Genomic DNA, 15,642 nt, shown 5'->3' with positions numbered 1-15,642 from the left:
CCCTTACTACAGAAGTTCAAGATGGGGAAGTTTAATGTATCGATAGCACTGAGTATCCTTTAGTCTTTTTCTATGCAATTCAAACGGATTTTCTTTCATTTACAACTTGGCAAACGCATTACAACAGTTTGGGGCGTGGCAGGAGGAGTTGTCTGGCGATTTTCAAAGCGTTACGTCACGTGTGCGCTGCAAGCGGAACGAGGTCAACACTTTCCATTTAATGTTGAATGTGTCTCTGCCTGTCTATATATGTATATGTGTGTATTTGTGTGTGTGTCTGTTGTTTATCCCTGTGTTTTAAATAGTGTTTTCCGTTTTCTTGTTGTCTGTTTCAGTTCATTTGTATGCAGTTTTGTTATGCGTTCTTGTTGTCGAAATAGTTGTTATTAAATGTTGGCAAAATTGTCACAGTTTTTGCTTCTGTGTTTATTGCTGGCGTTGTTATGGCTGTTATTGTATTTTGATGTATTATTGTTGTTGGTTGTCTGGTTGGTTGGTTGGTTGGTTGGTTTGCAAATAAAAACCAGCACAGCACGATGCCGGACGGTTAAAGCCATGGAAATGATTTATCATTTTTGTCATTTAATTTATGATTGCAATTTAATTAATTTTGCAACATTGCATAAATTTCAATTTACAAAACTTGTGTTTGTGTACGAGTCTCTGTCATATTTGTGTATTTGTGTTTGTTCTGTAATGTCAATGAGTTTTACTCTGTCCATGGCAATTAAACGAAAAAACAAAATTTTTAATATTTTTCTCTGATAAATACTTTCATTTTGCGAGCATGTTAAATATGGTAATTGCGAAAAAGTATTTGCAAATACATTTCATAGACCACAAACTCCGTGAAATTAGTGCTCAAAACCGCAGGATTTTCAAAAAAGAATTTATTAATTATTTTTTTATTTTAGTTTTTTTTTTATTTTTGGGCCATTGGTTAATACGACTACGATTTGGATTGGGGGGAATTTCTACTTGTTGTCCATCTCAAAAACGTATCAAAAATCCCACAAGACCTGCGGCCAGAATCAATACTACGAGCGCAACCAGAGCAAAAATCAAATTCAAGTGATTTACAAGATTGTAAAAGAATAACAAGTTGTTAGTAGTAAGAAATACAATATTAAAAAAAGTGAGGTAACTGCGAGAGTGAAATAATTAAAGAAAAGAAACTTAGTCGATTAAAACGTAGAAACGAAGAAACGAGAATGCAAAAAGTAAGAACGAGTTAAGAACGAATTAATCTAGAAAAGATTGTTTTAAATTATGTAAACTAAAAAAAAAACACCCTTGGTTAATAGTTGTTTTCCACTTTGATTTTCATATAAAAGGCAAGAATTTATATTACGTAACATAGTTAAAATAGAATCCATTGTTAATAGTTGTTGCTAATTTGTTTGCCCTTAATATAGGAAGTAAGGTCAAGCTAAAAAGTTTAGAGTATTTCGAATATATATATACAGTTTAGTACTCTGTTTCCAGTTGAGAGTCGTATAGTCAATTGGTTAATTAAGCAAGCAGGAAACTAAGTATGTTACAGTTTTATTACAGGCGACAACTGAAAGCGAAGCCATCAGAAAGCATTCGTTTTTCACCCAAAGCCAATGAAGCCGAAACCAAATGCAAAATACGATGAGGAGCCCAAGCAAAAAAATCGAAAGGCAGCTCAGAATTAACATCCGGGGGACAAACGATGGAATTTTGAGTTTTTATTTGGATTTGGAATTGGATACCTGATGTCCTCCTTGGCCATGGCAGCCGTAGACACCGACAGGCGACTCGTCCTCATTCTTTCCATCAACATCGAGGCACATGTTGGTGTTAATGTTTTTGATCTGCAAATTAAGGTTGATGCATCATATGAAGAGCGAAACGACTCACAGACCAAACGTAAACATGGAACGCATTATCGACAACTATTCTTATTATTGTTTTCGCTGTAGACTTTTTACAAATAGGGAAATTAGAGAAAAATGTTTCGCACCGTGCGCCAAATTAGTGAAATTAGTAAATTGGGAGGTAGAGAGAAAACTGTACACAGGGTCGTAATTATTAGATAAGATATGTTATATAGTAAGTACATATTAGACTGGGAATCTTAACGGTTTTGTGCTTCAACGGAGTTTGTGGCGGTCGCAGTGCTGCTTGCTTTTGTGGTGGTAACAAACCTGATTGCCACCCTGCTTGTGGCAAGGATACAAGCCAACAGCCTTCTTCAAGTTGCGTCTGCCAGATGGCGAGTCCAAGCAGGTGCGACCGCCGTAACCTAAGTTTCTTATCTGTAGAAAGAATAGAGGGGGGGAATTCGTATGTGCTTATGTGTCTTGTTACTTTTCCATAAATGGCACATTAATGGGTTAGTATTGCTTCAGCAAGGAGCCAGAAGACAAGAGACAAGAGCCAGGAGTCAGGAGCCAGGAACTGGAACCGGGTACGGGTTGCCACATCTCAAGGGTAATCGCTTGCCACATGCTGTAAAAGCTACGTGCTCGCACGGACAAAACACAGAACGGAAAACTTACCTCGCCATTGGCCACAGCATCGCCGGGTATGAAGAGCTCGGGGTAGATGTTATCCAAATACCATTTGAAACTTTTGCACTCTAGATCCTCACTAATAATGTAGCAGAATATTAAAAGTATCTGAATGAATATGAATATGAATATTGTAATTACCGAAGCTTGACGCGATCGCTGATATCGCCATAATCGCCTTTATCGTTGCCAATGCGCTGATAGTAATACTTGGAGTAATCGTCCATCCAGACCTCAGCCAAGCGTACGGAATTCTTCTTCAGCACATTCACGCCCGTGCGCCACTAGAAAAGACGATGATAGGGAGTTGTCTTTAGAGAGTTTTGGCAACATTACCTGGCTGCCAATTGCCACAATACTATGCAACGAGGCGGCGGCAAAAGCCAGTGAGCATATTTGGCAAACAAACAGAGCAAAGCAGACCAGAGGAAAGCGGAGCACAGCTTTTACAATGCACTTGCAACTTGAAAACAGAAGAAGGGCCGACCGAGAGACATTGGTGGTGTACTAGTCCAGCCTAATTACCTGAATGAGTCGGTTAACGTCATGTGTATCTACTATACTCGTAGTTCTGCTGGTTGTCCACTTGCTGCAACCAGCTGCAGTTACAAGCTGCAAGCTACAAGCTGCTGCTCCTGATGCTACTGCTGATGGTGGTTCTATTGTGGTCGTTTCTCTGGCTATCTATCTTTGTCTACATTCCCTCTCCGATCCATGTTTGCCCCCCCCCTCTTCGTGTGTTTGCTTACTGTGTATTGTTCTTGTTTATGCGTTACCCTGCACGTGTGTGGGTGTCTGTCTGTCAAAGTATACGTGCGAGTGTATTGGTGTGTGTGTATGTGCCTGCCCTTTGTGTGGCTGTTTGGCTTGTGGCAAGCTAATGCAAAGGAGAGTAAGCCAGCACCAAGTCGATTGTACTCTACAGACAACAAGCTACGCATGGAACAGTTTTCAATATATTCTAGAAATTGTGTTTTAATGAATATCTTTTGATAGATTACCAAAATTACTATCTTTTTAGTTTAAGAGAAGAATTGTAAGGGACGAACAAATTAAAAGTATAATTTGTTTATCATCTCAAGTTTTCTAAGCTGTCTAAAAATAGTAGTAATAATATTTATGTTAATATACTAATATACGAATATACTAATATACTAATATGCGTATATATTAATATACTAATATGCCAATATACTTATACTCTAAATATACTAAAAATATGGGTCCCCATGGAAATTGGCATCATTAGAAACTTTCTATCTCTAATCAACTTTAATTGCCAAGTGTGTGCCCAGTTATAAACCTTAGCTGGTCTCATTTTGCATCCTCGCAGTATCCATTACATGCCATGCAGGAGTCACTTGCATGAGGCAGGTATCTATTTAGTTCGTTGCAGCTTAATGTCTTTTCCCCGAGGCCGCAGTTGGTGTTGTTGCAGTTGCCGTTGCCGTTGCAGTTGCTGGAATTGAAGCTGCTACGGCACTGACAACACAACAGTTGCCAAACTTTTGTCAAGCGTAAACCGTTGATAATTGAGGCAGTGTCCCAAAGACAGTGGCATAGCCGCAGACCCTGCACGTGTTGTGCTATGTGGCATGTGGCAAGTACACACACTTGCAACGAGAGAGAGCCGCACAGGGGCACTATTGACCAAACACGACCTCTGGCCTTACTCTGGTGCATGCAACAAACACAAATGTACTCTACTATTTGTGCCACACTGTGTGGCTGCATGTTTGCAAGTTTTTAATTCACCAATGATTTGCAATCGCATTGGTCGGTCATTAATGAGCTTTGAGCCTGTGAATACCAAAGACTCTGAAGAACTTACCTTGTATGGAGAACGTTTGCGGAAGATGTGACCCACATGGGAGCAGGGCACAATTTCGAGAGTACCGCCGCACATCCACGTCTTGAATGACAGCTCGAGATTCTCGCCACCCCAGATATCGAAGCCGGAATCGTAGGTGCCCAGACGCTCGAAGAACTCGCGGTCGATGGAAAAGAGACCCCCGGCCATTGTGGGTGAATAAACAGGCTCCGATGTGCTCTGTAACAGATAGAAAGAATAAACAAATTTAATACCAGCTGGTGAATAGAGAAATGGCAAATAGCCTGGACAAATATTGTGTTGTCGTTCAGTGCAAGGTTAAGAGAGGCGGCCTCGGCTTCAAGTCGAATGGAATCTCGTAAGGACATTTAATTTTCCTAATTGAAACTCAAGCGAATGTGTCATTCGTTTGGTCTCTCAAGTGGCTCACACCTAAGCAAATTCCCATCCCCAGTAAAGTGTTGAGAGCGAACGTTGCAGCTGGCTTCGTACAATATGCCACAGGCCGACCATTTGAAGTGTAAGTTGCCCCGTCTGGCAGCAACTTTGTCTGCCTCACTCTGCTGTCTGTCTTTTTCGGATACTTTCAACAGCTTCAAAACACCCGAGGCTACATTTTATTTAGTACACATTTTCGTTTGGCTCTTCGCACTTCCAACTAACTTATTTTCCTCATCCTCTCACATTTTCTGCTCTTTCTCTAGCTGTCTTTGCCTTTTTGCCTGGCTCTCCACAAATTTTGGTTGTAATTGAATATTTTGTGCTGCGTATTTGCTTTGCTCTTGTTGCTGCTGTTCCTGCTTCAGCTCAATTCTAGCTGACGTTGGCCAGCTGGACTCTTGCACATAACGACTTTAACTCCATATCTGGCTGCATCTTGCATCCCTTTCATTCTATCGTCGTTTCGCTCGCTCTCTCTCCCTCATTGTGGCACAGGGAACAGATTTTGCATTTAATTGGAGAATTGCATTTCATTTTCATTGCAATTTAATTACAATTTTTGCTTGTTTTGCCCATTCTGCCACAGAAGTTGCAGTTTCCAAGTAATGGACATCATACAGAATAATTAAAAATAAATAAAACTTTTTTCCCCATTACTTATTTATTTGCTACGAGCGAGAATCAACAAAAGCATCCAGGAAAATAACACGAATTAATTGCAAAATGTTAATAGACTTAATAAATTTAAGGCAATCTTTTTGCTTGGCTTTGTTAAGACAATTTCTAATTCAACGTTGACAGCAATTCATTGATGTTGACATCAAAAATATGAAAATCTGAAGCCATATTACGTATACGCACAAACAGCTTTTAGGATTTTGAAGTAAATCAAGAAAAACTTGTGGCAAAAAATTCCAATGCCAATAAGAAAGAAATCCTACACAAAAGGGAGAGATACAACAACCAGCAGATACTCTGCGAAATGTGTACAGCACGTCATTAATAGGAAGACTAAATACTCTTAAAACGAATGTGACAAGGAAATTATGTAGATTTTCACAAGGAAAATAAAATTACAAAGGTTATTTGCCGATGCGTGGGGTGGAGCTGCGCAAACATTATGGGAAATTCGAGCATGTTTTTCCTTTTTAAAAGGCAGCAAACGGAAGCACAAAATAAATGAAATTGTCACTGGCTGATACTCGGGGGAGCTGTCATCAGTGCTGGCAACAGGAGACACGGAGGAAAGGGAACCCAGAGGGCGGATGGATGGATTGCTTTGCAAAGCAACTAAAAATATGTAACTTAAAGTCAACAACAAAAGAAAGTGCCAAGACGTAAAAACAAAAGCAAGACAGCAGAGGCGGCAGCAACAAAAACGAAGGCGAATAAAAAAAAAACGAAGAAACAAAAAACAACAAACGTGAAGGCAGCGAGTGAAATCTCCAAACACGACAAGTGCCTTTGTGTTTTGGGAGAGAGAGCGTCATGGCCAAGCCAGACTGCCAGACGGATGTCAGATAGCACAGGGATGCAGGAGATCGGGGGATGTGGATGGCTAAAGCCTCAGCTATGGCCGATGGCAAATTCGCAGTGTGACATTTAATAAACGCTGCTGGCACAAGACAACAATGAGTGTGGCATAGTCATGGCAAGAACAAGGAGAAGGGGGAACGGGGTAAAACCGGCAGCAACATCAACAGCAACAGCAACAATATCAGCAACAACAATGCACAACAATGATGTTGTAGGCAAATGTATGCGCGTGGCGAGGCGGAAGCTGCATGCGGGCGGCCATTTTTCTGTTACTTTTTTTCTTCATCTTTGTTGTTTTTTACGCCGCCGGAAGTGACAGAACAAATAGCAAAAGTGAAAAGCAGTAACAAAAACGCAGCCTTCATTTGTGTGATACATCTGTGTGACTTTGTGTTTGTGTGTGGGTGTGTAATGTATGCATGTGTGTGTAAAAGGATTTTATTGTTATAGTTGCTATAGTTGCATTTTTGTAGTTGTTGTTCTCGTTGTTGTTCGCCCAACATCCTTTCCCTATATATGCATGATCCTTTTTTGTGAAATTCTCTGCTTTTTTTTGGTTTTTCCTGCACAACGGAAATGGAAGTAAAAACGAAAATAAGTTTCTTGTGCAAATAAACTGAAATGAAATAAAATTCAGCGCTGAATAAATAAATAAACACCGAAAGATGAGGAAAGTTGCCGCTCGCAGTTGACGGAACAGTTGCAGTTGCAGTTCCAGTTCCAGTTGCAGTTGCTGTTGCAGATTCCATTTTGTACAAACAACTTCGCATAACTTTTCGCTTTTGCCATCTGGCGACATCAGCGTCAACAGCGTACTCATATAATGCGGCTTAAATGATTCAACAAGGGATAAATATGTACATTCACACAGCGTTGCCAAGCAAATCATTGAGTATGCTGCATGCCAAATAAGTTGGTTTGTCAGCTCGATAAGTTCACGCTCCTTCACGAAGGAGTCGCGACGTCTCAAAGGCTCAAGTTGCCTTTCAGCACTTGCTGCGAAATCCCGCTTGATTTATAAACCAATCAATCAATTCAATTTGCTGTAGCTATATGTAGCTAGCTACTAAACAAAAACCAACCCAAACGCAATCAAGAAAAGCTCTAACTTAAGCAGTAGCAAGGAAAGCAGAGCTGCCTCCAAATACCCTTTCAACAGTGTATGTGAAGAAACTTGAGAACATGAAGATTAAATTAGTCTTTGAAAAAAAAATATTGCATTAATTATGGCCATAGTTTAAAGTTTAAAATACGAGTATGATTAATTTGAAGGAAGACAGTAATTTAACTGTTTTTCATAAAATATTCTTTCATAAATGGCATTAGGGAAAGTTACGTTACATTAAGTATGAAGTGAAAACAAAAGTTAACAAGTTACTCTCTAAAATTATCTTTATATTATTCTAGAGACCATATCGATATTTTTGAAGACTTCTGGAACTTCATTATATTAAATGCAGAGAGAAAAAGAAATCTATACAAAAAATCTTGATCTAAGATTTTTCAATCTTCGTATTTGAGTCATAATCAATCTTATATCAAGTATATCCAACCTAAATTTAATCTAAAATGTTTGATCTTCATTTCAGATTTTGCAATCTTGATTCACTTTTAAGATTTTTCCATTCTTGACAAAAGAAGATTAGGCAATCTAAATGTTGTGTAGATATTCGATTTTGATTTAGGAAACTTCTTGGTTCAATTTTGACTTACGGACATTCTTGATTCAAGATTTTATTCTTGATTTTAGCACGTTTTTACTTTTTGTGTACGATTAACATTTAATGTACTTCCATGAATTTATATATGTATATTCAAAAAAAAAATTTAAATTTACAGTGATTTTTTTTTTATTTCTTGTACTATTTTACTATTAATATTGAGAGCACTATACATTGAGCTTCTACGAAGTCTGCTACCTCGCTGTTCCTTAGTTACAGGGTATCGTAATTGCCTCGTATTTCTCACATGGCTTCAATGGTGAAACGGCAAAACGACGGCCTATTTAGATATCAAATAAATCTAACGGCATTTATTATGTTAGTCTCTGCGTGTGTGTGTGTGTGCTGCGGTTGACACAATTTATGCTGGAAAAAATGATGGGTCCTTTGGCCGCCAAAGCCATTCGTCAAGTGTAAAGCAGTGAGTAGAGTGCTTAGCACAGGATCTCACAGAATCTGGCCGTTCCCCTGTTTCCCCTCCTCGCTCTTCGTGATGGCCGCAAATTAAGCAGGCAAAAGGCGAGGCGCCTCGAGAAGCGGCAAGCGATGCGCATCCGAATGTGTGTGCTATGCAAATAATGTGCTAACCTGCGGGCTGCCAGACAGCAACGCCAAAGGCAACAGCAATAGCAACAGCCACAGCCACAGCAGCAACAACCACATTAATATCAAATAAAACAGTCACAAAACGCAGCAGGAGGGCGCGAGTCTATAGGAGCATGTTTATATAGTATATGTACGGGAATACCGTTAATGTCAGCATCGTAATGTTTTCGGGGAAGGGGGTAGGGTAGGGTAGCTCCCTCCTGGAGGCGAGGCGTGGCAGGCAGGCACGCATACACAAGGGCATAAAGTGCCTGCGGCTCGTCTGCTGTTGGCGGTTGGGTTTGCCCCTACTCCTTCAAAGGGAAAATGCGAAAGAAATTCAAAGGACACGTCGAAGGAAGGGCGGACGGAAGGAAGGAAAAAACGCTGCTTGACATAATGTGAAGTTGACTTTTGACAAGTGCGCGCTGACACGCCTATATTCCCACAGATACACACACACACACACACTAACTTGCCCCATATGTATGCTGTGTATTTTTGTGTATCTGCGGGGGAGAAGCAGTTGAGAGAGATGGTGAAGAAAACTTGAAGAGTTTTCATGCCTCTTCGCATCGCATTTGCATGAGTCAAGCGCTAAAAAGTCGCTACGCTACTCAAAGTAAATAGTTGCATAAGTTTTAAGTAATACTTAAGATCTTCTTTGAGGAAACAGAGCAAGCATGACTGCTAAAGGAAGCCGTGTGCTTAAACCACGCTTTTGGGCCAGGTGCCTGCAAAACCAAATGCAGAAGTCCTGCTTAACCTGCTTAAACGAAACTTCAAGAGTGCCTTCTCAGGAGCTTATTAAAATGTTTAATGTACCAGACAGACACACCTACACAGATATCCACTCACACACACATACACACACGCAACCACATGCGAAGCTGAAGTGTTGAAGATGCTGCTGGTTGGAAGGCAAAATTGTACATGAAACGCAGGCAAATTAGCATAAAAAAGTTGTTCGTTGCTTAGCTGATTTTGCTTTGATTACCGGTTCACTGGACCGTTAGCGAGTGCTTAACGTTGGCCAGCATCCTCAGCGAATGAAACGAAACGAAACGACACGAAAGCGAAAGCGAAAGCACCCCCAGATAGACAGCCCAGCATAAGCCGGAGTAGAACCCAAGGGCCGGCATACTTATCTGGACTATCTGCTTCTAACTCAACGCATGGCTGTAGTCAAGGCAACTTCGCAGAGGGGAGCACAGCTGAAATTATATATTCGTATTTTTCAATGTAAATGGCCTGCGGCTATTTAAGTAAAATGTAACGAGTGATTAGTGGTCACTATGCCAACTTGCATATAAAATATTATTTAAAACATTATTTTTTTTTATTTTAGCAAACATGGCTTAACATAAGAGACTGTAACTGTATGTTTCCATGACAATTTCATGAAGCTGCAATCTTGATGAAAGTTGACACATTACACAGCAATTTTGTTGCACACAACACATGCAAAAGAAGCGTTTGAATCAAATTACATTCATGGCTTAATACAAATAGCTTTGTATCTTTACTTTGACGTATACGTAATGTGTGTTACACTATTGCGTTTCAAACAACGTATACGTAATATATGTAATACAACCGTCCCTCCTTCAGCACACGCCTCTGTTGGGTACATAAAACGCAGCAGAGATTTGCGCGCATGGAAAACTTTGCTCGTTTTTACACGCCGCGCGTCGCGTTCTGAAAGTGCAATAAAAGTAAAGTGCAACGCTGCGTATTAAGCAGTAAAATGCGCGCACGTGCAAAGAGCCCAAAAGAAACGCAGGAAATAAAACAACAACGAAATGCGGGAGAAATTTTATGAAAATTAAAAGAAAACGGCACGCGTTTTCTTCTTCCTTCCTCCACCCCATTCTGCTTGTCCTTTGCGCAATATGATACTTTATAACGTCGTCAGAATGCGCCTCCCTTTGCAGCAGATTTCCCCAAAATTCCACTCGCAGAAGGTCGTGGCAACTTAGCCGCTTATTTAATTTGGCCAACAGTTATTCAACTTAAGATGGAGGCGTAGTCTCACTGGACATAACATAATTACCATCAAACAGCGCGACACTTTGGCAAGAGGAACGCAAAGTTTATCGCCGGAAGCAACACGCCGCTGTCTCTGCCTCAGGCTGTGTCCTCATCCCTGTCCCTGGGTAAATGCCACGTCGCAACGTGGTACACAGCCCCATCTGTGGCTATCAAAATTTCCATTCAGAACGTGCCTCGCGTGTGGTCGGTTCCTTGTACTGCAATCGCAATGCCTATTCAAACTGCTGAAAATGAAGTTTTTGGTTATGCGAAACGCGCACTCAATTTGCATGCCAGATGCAGCGAACCGGGCCGGAGAGTTACGGAAACCGGCTCTAAGTACGTGCTTATATCCAAGTTTATGGGCGAATATGATGGCTGACAACGACGTCCTGCTCCTGCAACCTATGCCCATAAGCAGCCCATCAATTATAACAGTTTAGCTTGCGTTGAAAAGCTTCACTTCCCGTTTCTCCCAAAGATTGAGGGAAATCGTAAACGTAATTGGACCCCACTCGTAACTGTATGGACAACTTTAAGAATTATTCTTACTCTAGGGTTAATCCTAGAAATTTTTAAATTTAGCTTAAGTTCTCTCTAAAGTTGATCATAGAAAATTCTTTTCTTAGTTTAAATTTTTCAACTTTATTAAAATTTAACTCTGTCGCTTTAATTGCAAATGTTTCTCCTAATAGTCTCATATATAAGCCTTTAATCAGGATGCTGCGGGACATTTTGGTTTATGCCGAAATTTCGATTGCAGTATACTTGCATATTAAGTAGAGTGCCTTAACTAAGGATTTGTATGCCGCAAAATAGCCCGGAAAATGCAGAGAATGAGGGAGAGCGAGCGGCGCCTCGACTCTTGAAAACATGCATATAGCTGGCCAATTAATAATGCCGACCTGCAGGCAGACGCGTCCAGGCGAGTGCAAGCCAAACAGTTGCAGTACATTTCACTGCAATCCTGATGCCCGTCTGGTCTGCACGATTATGATCATTATAATGATGCTGTCGGATGAAAACGGTGATGATGATGATGATGGTTATGTGCTTTGGCAAGCGTAGAGGCAACACAACTTTGACTTTGCATTGGCATGCAAAAAATCGACTTTAGCAGGTTGCATATATACATATAGTAGCAGACATACATATATAGCCATCTATCTGCATGTTATGGTTGAGCGAGAGAGACAAAGAAAGAGAGAGAGAGAGGGGCAACTGACGCCATAATGTTGTCTCCCATGCACAAAATATCGGTTGCGAAAATTGCTTAAAAATGAACCAAACTGCTGGCAGTTGATGGATGGGCTTGCAAAGTGGGGCCAGTTGCCAGTTGCCTGCAGTTTCGTCCCCATCCCTCACTTCTTTGCCCTTAGTGCATCATATAAGGCTAAGCGTCAGCCGTATGCAGCAAGGGGAAGGTATCAAATTTTGTCCGTTTGAAGTGCACGCAGTGGGAAAGACGAGGCTTTAAAAGTTTCATATCTGCTTTTAGTAGATGCTGCTTCTGCTGTCGCTGTTGGTGTTGCTGTTGCTGTTGCAGCAGCTTATTTCCATAGCTATTTCTCATGCATTCTTGCTGCGATCTCACAGAAGCATGCTGGCATAAGAGTTGTTGTTGATAGTCGTAGTACAAAGAATGTGACAGGACGAGAAAAGCATTTGTAGAAGGTTCGTATATTAGAGTGGACTGTCTGCTGCAAACTTTAAGGCCGATGATGCACAAAATATATACCTGAGTGTGCTAAATGTTAGAAATAAGCTCTATATAAAAGCATTTTCATAAAGAATTAGAATGAACTGACTACTGGAAAAATTAAAAATATGTATGCCCAGGGTGGTAGAGAATACTTTCTAGTAGATTTCTCGAATGTTCTGTTTACTCTATATAAGGGAATTTGATTTAAATTAATTCCCCTTTATTATAAGAAACGCGTCTTCAGAAGGTTCGTGTATTAGAGTAAATTCTTAAATAGAGAAGAGTTTAAGGATATTTACTTTTTCTTATGATCTGCTTACCTAATTGCTCATAACCTAATTTAAATATTATATATTCCCACTTAACATAAGAATATATTTTATGCCGGCGATGCTGAAAATATACATATACCCGAATGTGCCGAGTTGACGGACAATTACAATTTTATAACTTCTGCTGTTCTGTTTACTCTGAACAACACAATTCTATTTTATTATATTCCTAATTTATATAAAACTGTAGAATAAGGTAAGAGATTAATACGATGATTTTATGCGATACTCAAGTTCTCATCTCTAACGTGTTAGTTGCATGTTTTGGGGGTTTGTTGCGTTCCACTTTTTCTGTTTTTTTTTTTTGTAGAGTGTGTTGTGCATTTTTACGAGTCCTTTTTAATAAATCATGCGCCACGTAAGCTGACTTTCATATACAGCCAAAGTAGTGTGTGTGTGTGTGTGTTTGTGTGCACAAGTGTGGGAGAGAGTTGGTGTTGGGTGTTTTTGGCTTGCATACTCTTCGCGCTTGAGTGAGTGATTTGCATATGTTGCTGTTGATGCTGCTGTTGTTGCTGCAGCTGCAAAAAATGGGCGAGCCCACAAATCACTTTCCTGGAGGAGGGGGGGGTGAATGGTGGCTGCGCCACGCCCACGCCCACAGCCGCAGTACACATTGTCCAACAGCCGACTGAAGTGGTCGTTAGTCTCGGTTATCATACGCCCATAGCCCACCAAAATATTGTTCACAGCCTCGTTCTGGCTGTTTGTTGGCTCGTTGTTTTTCCTCATCGTCGTCGTCGTGCATTGGGTGCAAATTAATACACTTGCGAGTTGTTTGCGATTGCAGCCTGATCTTGTTATTGTTAGCCTCCCTCCCACACGCCAACAACAGTGTTGCTGTGGTTGCAAGTGGAGCCACAGCAGCTGAGACTGCCAAACTTTCGAGTGTTTTTTTTATCCCCCTCTATATGGCTTAATATGCAAAGTTATGAGTGAGGTTGCGCTCTCTCTCTTCTTCTCGCTCTCTGACGTTGCTTATCATTGCCATACAATGCAATGATGGTGTGGTCAGCTCCCGTCATCCACAATAAGACCACCTTCTGTTTGAAATTGTTCACTCTGTGGTCAGTTTGTTTGACTACGAGTTGCAGTCAAAACTATCGCACGAGCAACCCTCGTTTGGGGTCACGTTGCCAGAGCTGTGGGCGACCGTCAAGTGCCAGTTAAGCGCATTAAACTGGCGGCCATTTTATAATTTGCAAATAACATAATTTTGCCATTATTCATGGCTCGCTCGAAAGCAGGCTACACAAAACACCAGGCGCAGCACTTGTGCTTTTTATGCGAATATACGAGTATAGCATACTTTCAGGCGGGTGTAAAATATCGCCACTGATTTCCAGCGCTTGCAGCACGTTTAATTAAACAGAGCCACAAAATACATACAATATACTATACACACACATGTGTGCGTGTGTATATACATACTTATATGTAAATACGATACGTATATAAAGTGGGAAGTAGAAGGGAAAGCTCTCAGTGCATTGCCATGGCAGCAGCTGATGAGCATGAGAATGTTGCGAAAGAGGAAAAGAAGACCGGAGGACTTTGGCTTTGTTGGGGTTTATGTTGGTTGCCTCGTTGCTTCCCCACTTGTTACAACATTTCAATTAAAAGTTAAACTGCATGTAATTTTCAGAAAATGTGTAAGTAATAACGTTGCCTGCTGTGCGCTCTACTTGAGCAAAATTAATTTGCAAAATACAACAAAATTTAAAAAAAAGCGAGTAAAACCACAAAAGCAGAAAAGGCAAAAAGGGCGGCCGAAAGGATTTCGTTTAGACCCAAATGGCTTGCCATTAATTAATAAAAAAAAAAGTGTATACATCTGAGGAAAAACCGAAACGAAAACTCTAAGGCAAAAAGCAGTTCAAAAGCACAACTGCGGGTTGGGCTTGAAGCGGTCTTTCTGAAAGCGGGTTGTATTCCGTGCCGAGACTAAATTCAATTTTATGTGCGCACACACACAAAAACGCTGGTGGCCCTTGGCCAATTTAAGCCGGATTTTTTTTGTGGGTTAGTCGTGCGTATGATTGACTTAATCATAAACTTACAAGCGCTGAGGCGAAAGTGGGGATAAATGTTTTACCCATTGTGCGGTCCGGTCCGGTTCGCACACACATTTTGCACTTTTCACTTATGCAAATGTTGAGCCAACAGCAATTTCAATTATCTGCCACATCGTCTGCTAACACTCCCACATACACATGCAAATGGTTTTAATTTTTTACAATAAATGCGACACGCCATAAAGAGTGATAATTGTTTTTGAACTGAATTAAAGCAACGCAAAGAAATAGAACACATCGAATATAAAAGATGAAAGAAAAGAAGTTCAAACAACAAAAGTAACACAAAAATATTTTGAAATGCAAAATAAAAAAACAAACAACAATCAAGCCAAACCAAACCCAAACACAAACACAATAAAATTGTGAGTAGCTCGCCTCCTCTATATCAACGACTTCTTGTCGCAAAGCAATCGGCAAACAATTTATGCAAATAAGTCGGATAACTCAAAACTGGCAACTGGCAGTTGGCTGTTTTTGGATTCCTCAACTCGTAGATTGTTCCATTACCTTCCGGTGCTCATATGGCTGATTGTGCGTGCAACTGTCAGTGAGATAAGGGTCAAACTATGGGGGCATGTTCTATCTATCCATCTATCTACTTCCTTTGTCTCTCGCTCTCTCTCTCTCTCTCTCTCTCTCTCTCTCTCTTCACTCTCAGGCAATCGATGGCCATTTCCATGAATTTCAAAATAGCTAACGCACAACAGTCTCAATGTGTGTGTTTGTGTGGGCAGTCGTGATCAGAGCGGGCAGCTGTTAGTAAGTAAATGGAATTGGTGTGAGATGTGAGCTGTGAGCGTAGGCAGAGACGAATGAAATATGAGACACGTTAGAGCAAGATACAGACA

At 40.6% G+C, this 15,642-nt stretch overlaps 1 protein-coding gene across 3 annotated transcripts in view; it reads right to left on the bottom strand.

Moving 5' to 3' along the window:
* The window catches only part of LOC132794429 (putative polypeptide N-acetylgalactosaminyltransferase 9), a 63,298-nt gene that overhangs the window by 3,632 nt on the left and 44,024 nt on the right, over positions 1–15,642 (bottom strand). For 2 of the 3 annotated variants that reach the window (XM_060804884.1, XM_060804885.1), the window contains 4 exons: positions 4,369–4,587; positions 2,679–2,821; positions 2,526–2,616; positions 2,172–2,282 (listed from right to left, as the gene is read on the bottom strand). In XM_060804884.1, coding sequence (XP_060660867.1) covers positions 2,172–2,282; positions 2,526–2,616; positions 2,679–2,821; positions 4,369–4,587 — 564 coding nt within the window. Of the gene's footprint in view, positions 1–1,736; positions 1,839–2,171; positions 2,283–2,525; positions 2,617–2,678; positions 2,822–4,368; positions 4,588–15,642 lie in introns of all 3 variants that reach the window. The other variant, XM_060804886.1, reaches the window with a different exon arrangement.

Source organism: Drosophila nasuta, chromosome 3 (assembly GCF_023558535.2).
Source record: "Drosophila nasuta strain 15112-1781.00 chromosome 3, ASM2355853v1, whole genome shotgun sequence".
Lineage (NCBI taxonomy): Eukaryota > Metazoa > Arthropoda > Insecta > Diptera > Drosophilidae > Drosophila > Drosophila nasuta.
The sequence above is the reverse complement of the archived record's forward strand: the minus strand, read 5'-3'. Positions and strand labels throughout refer to the sequence as shown.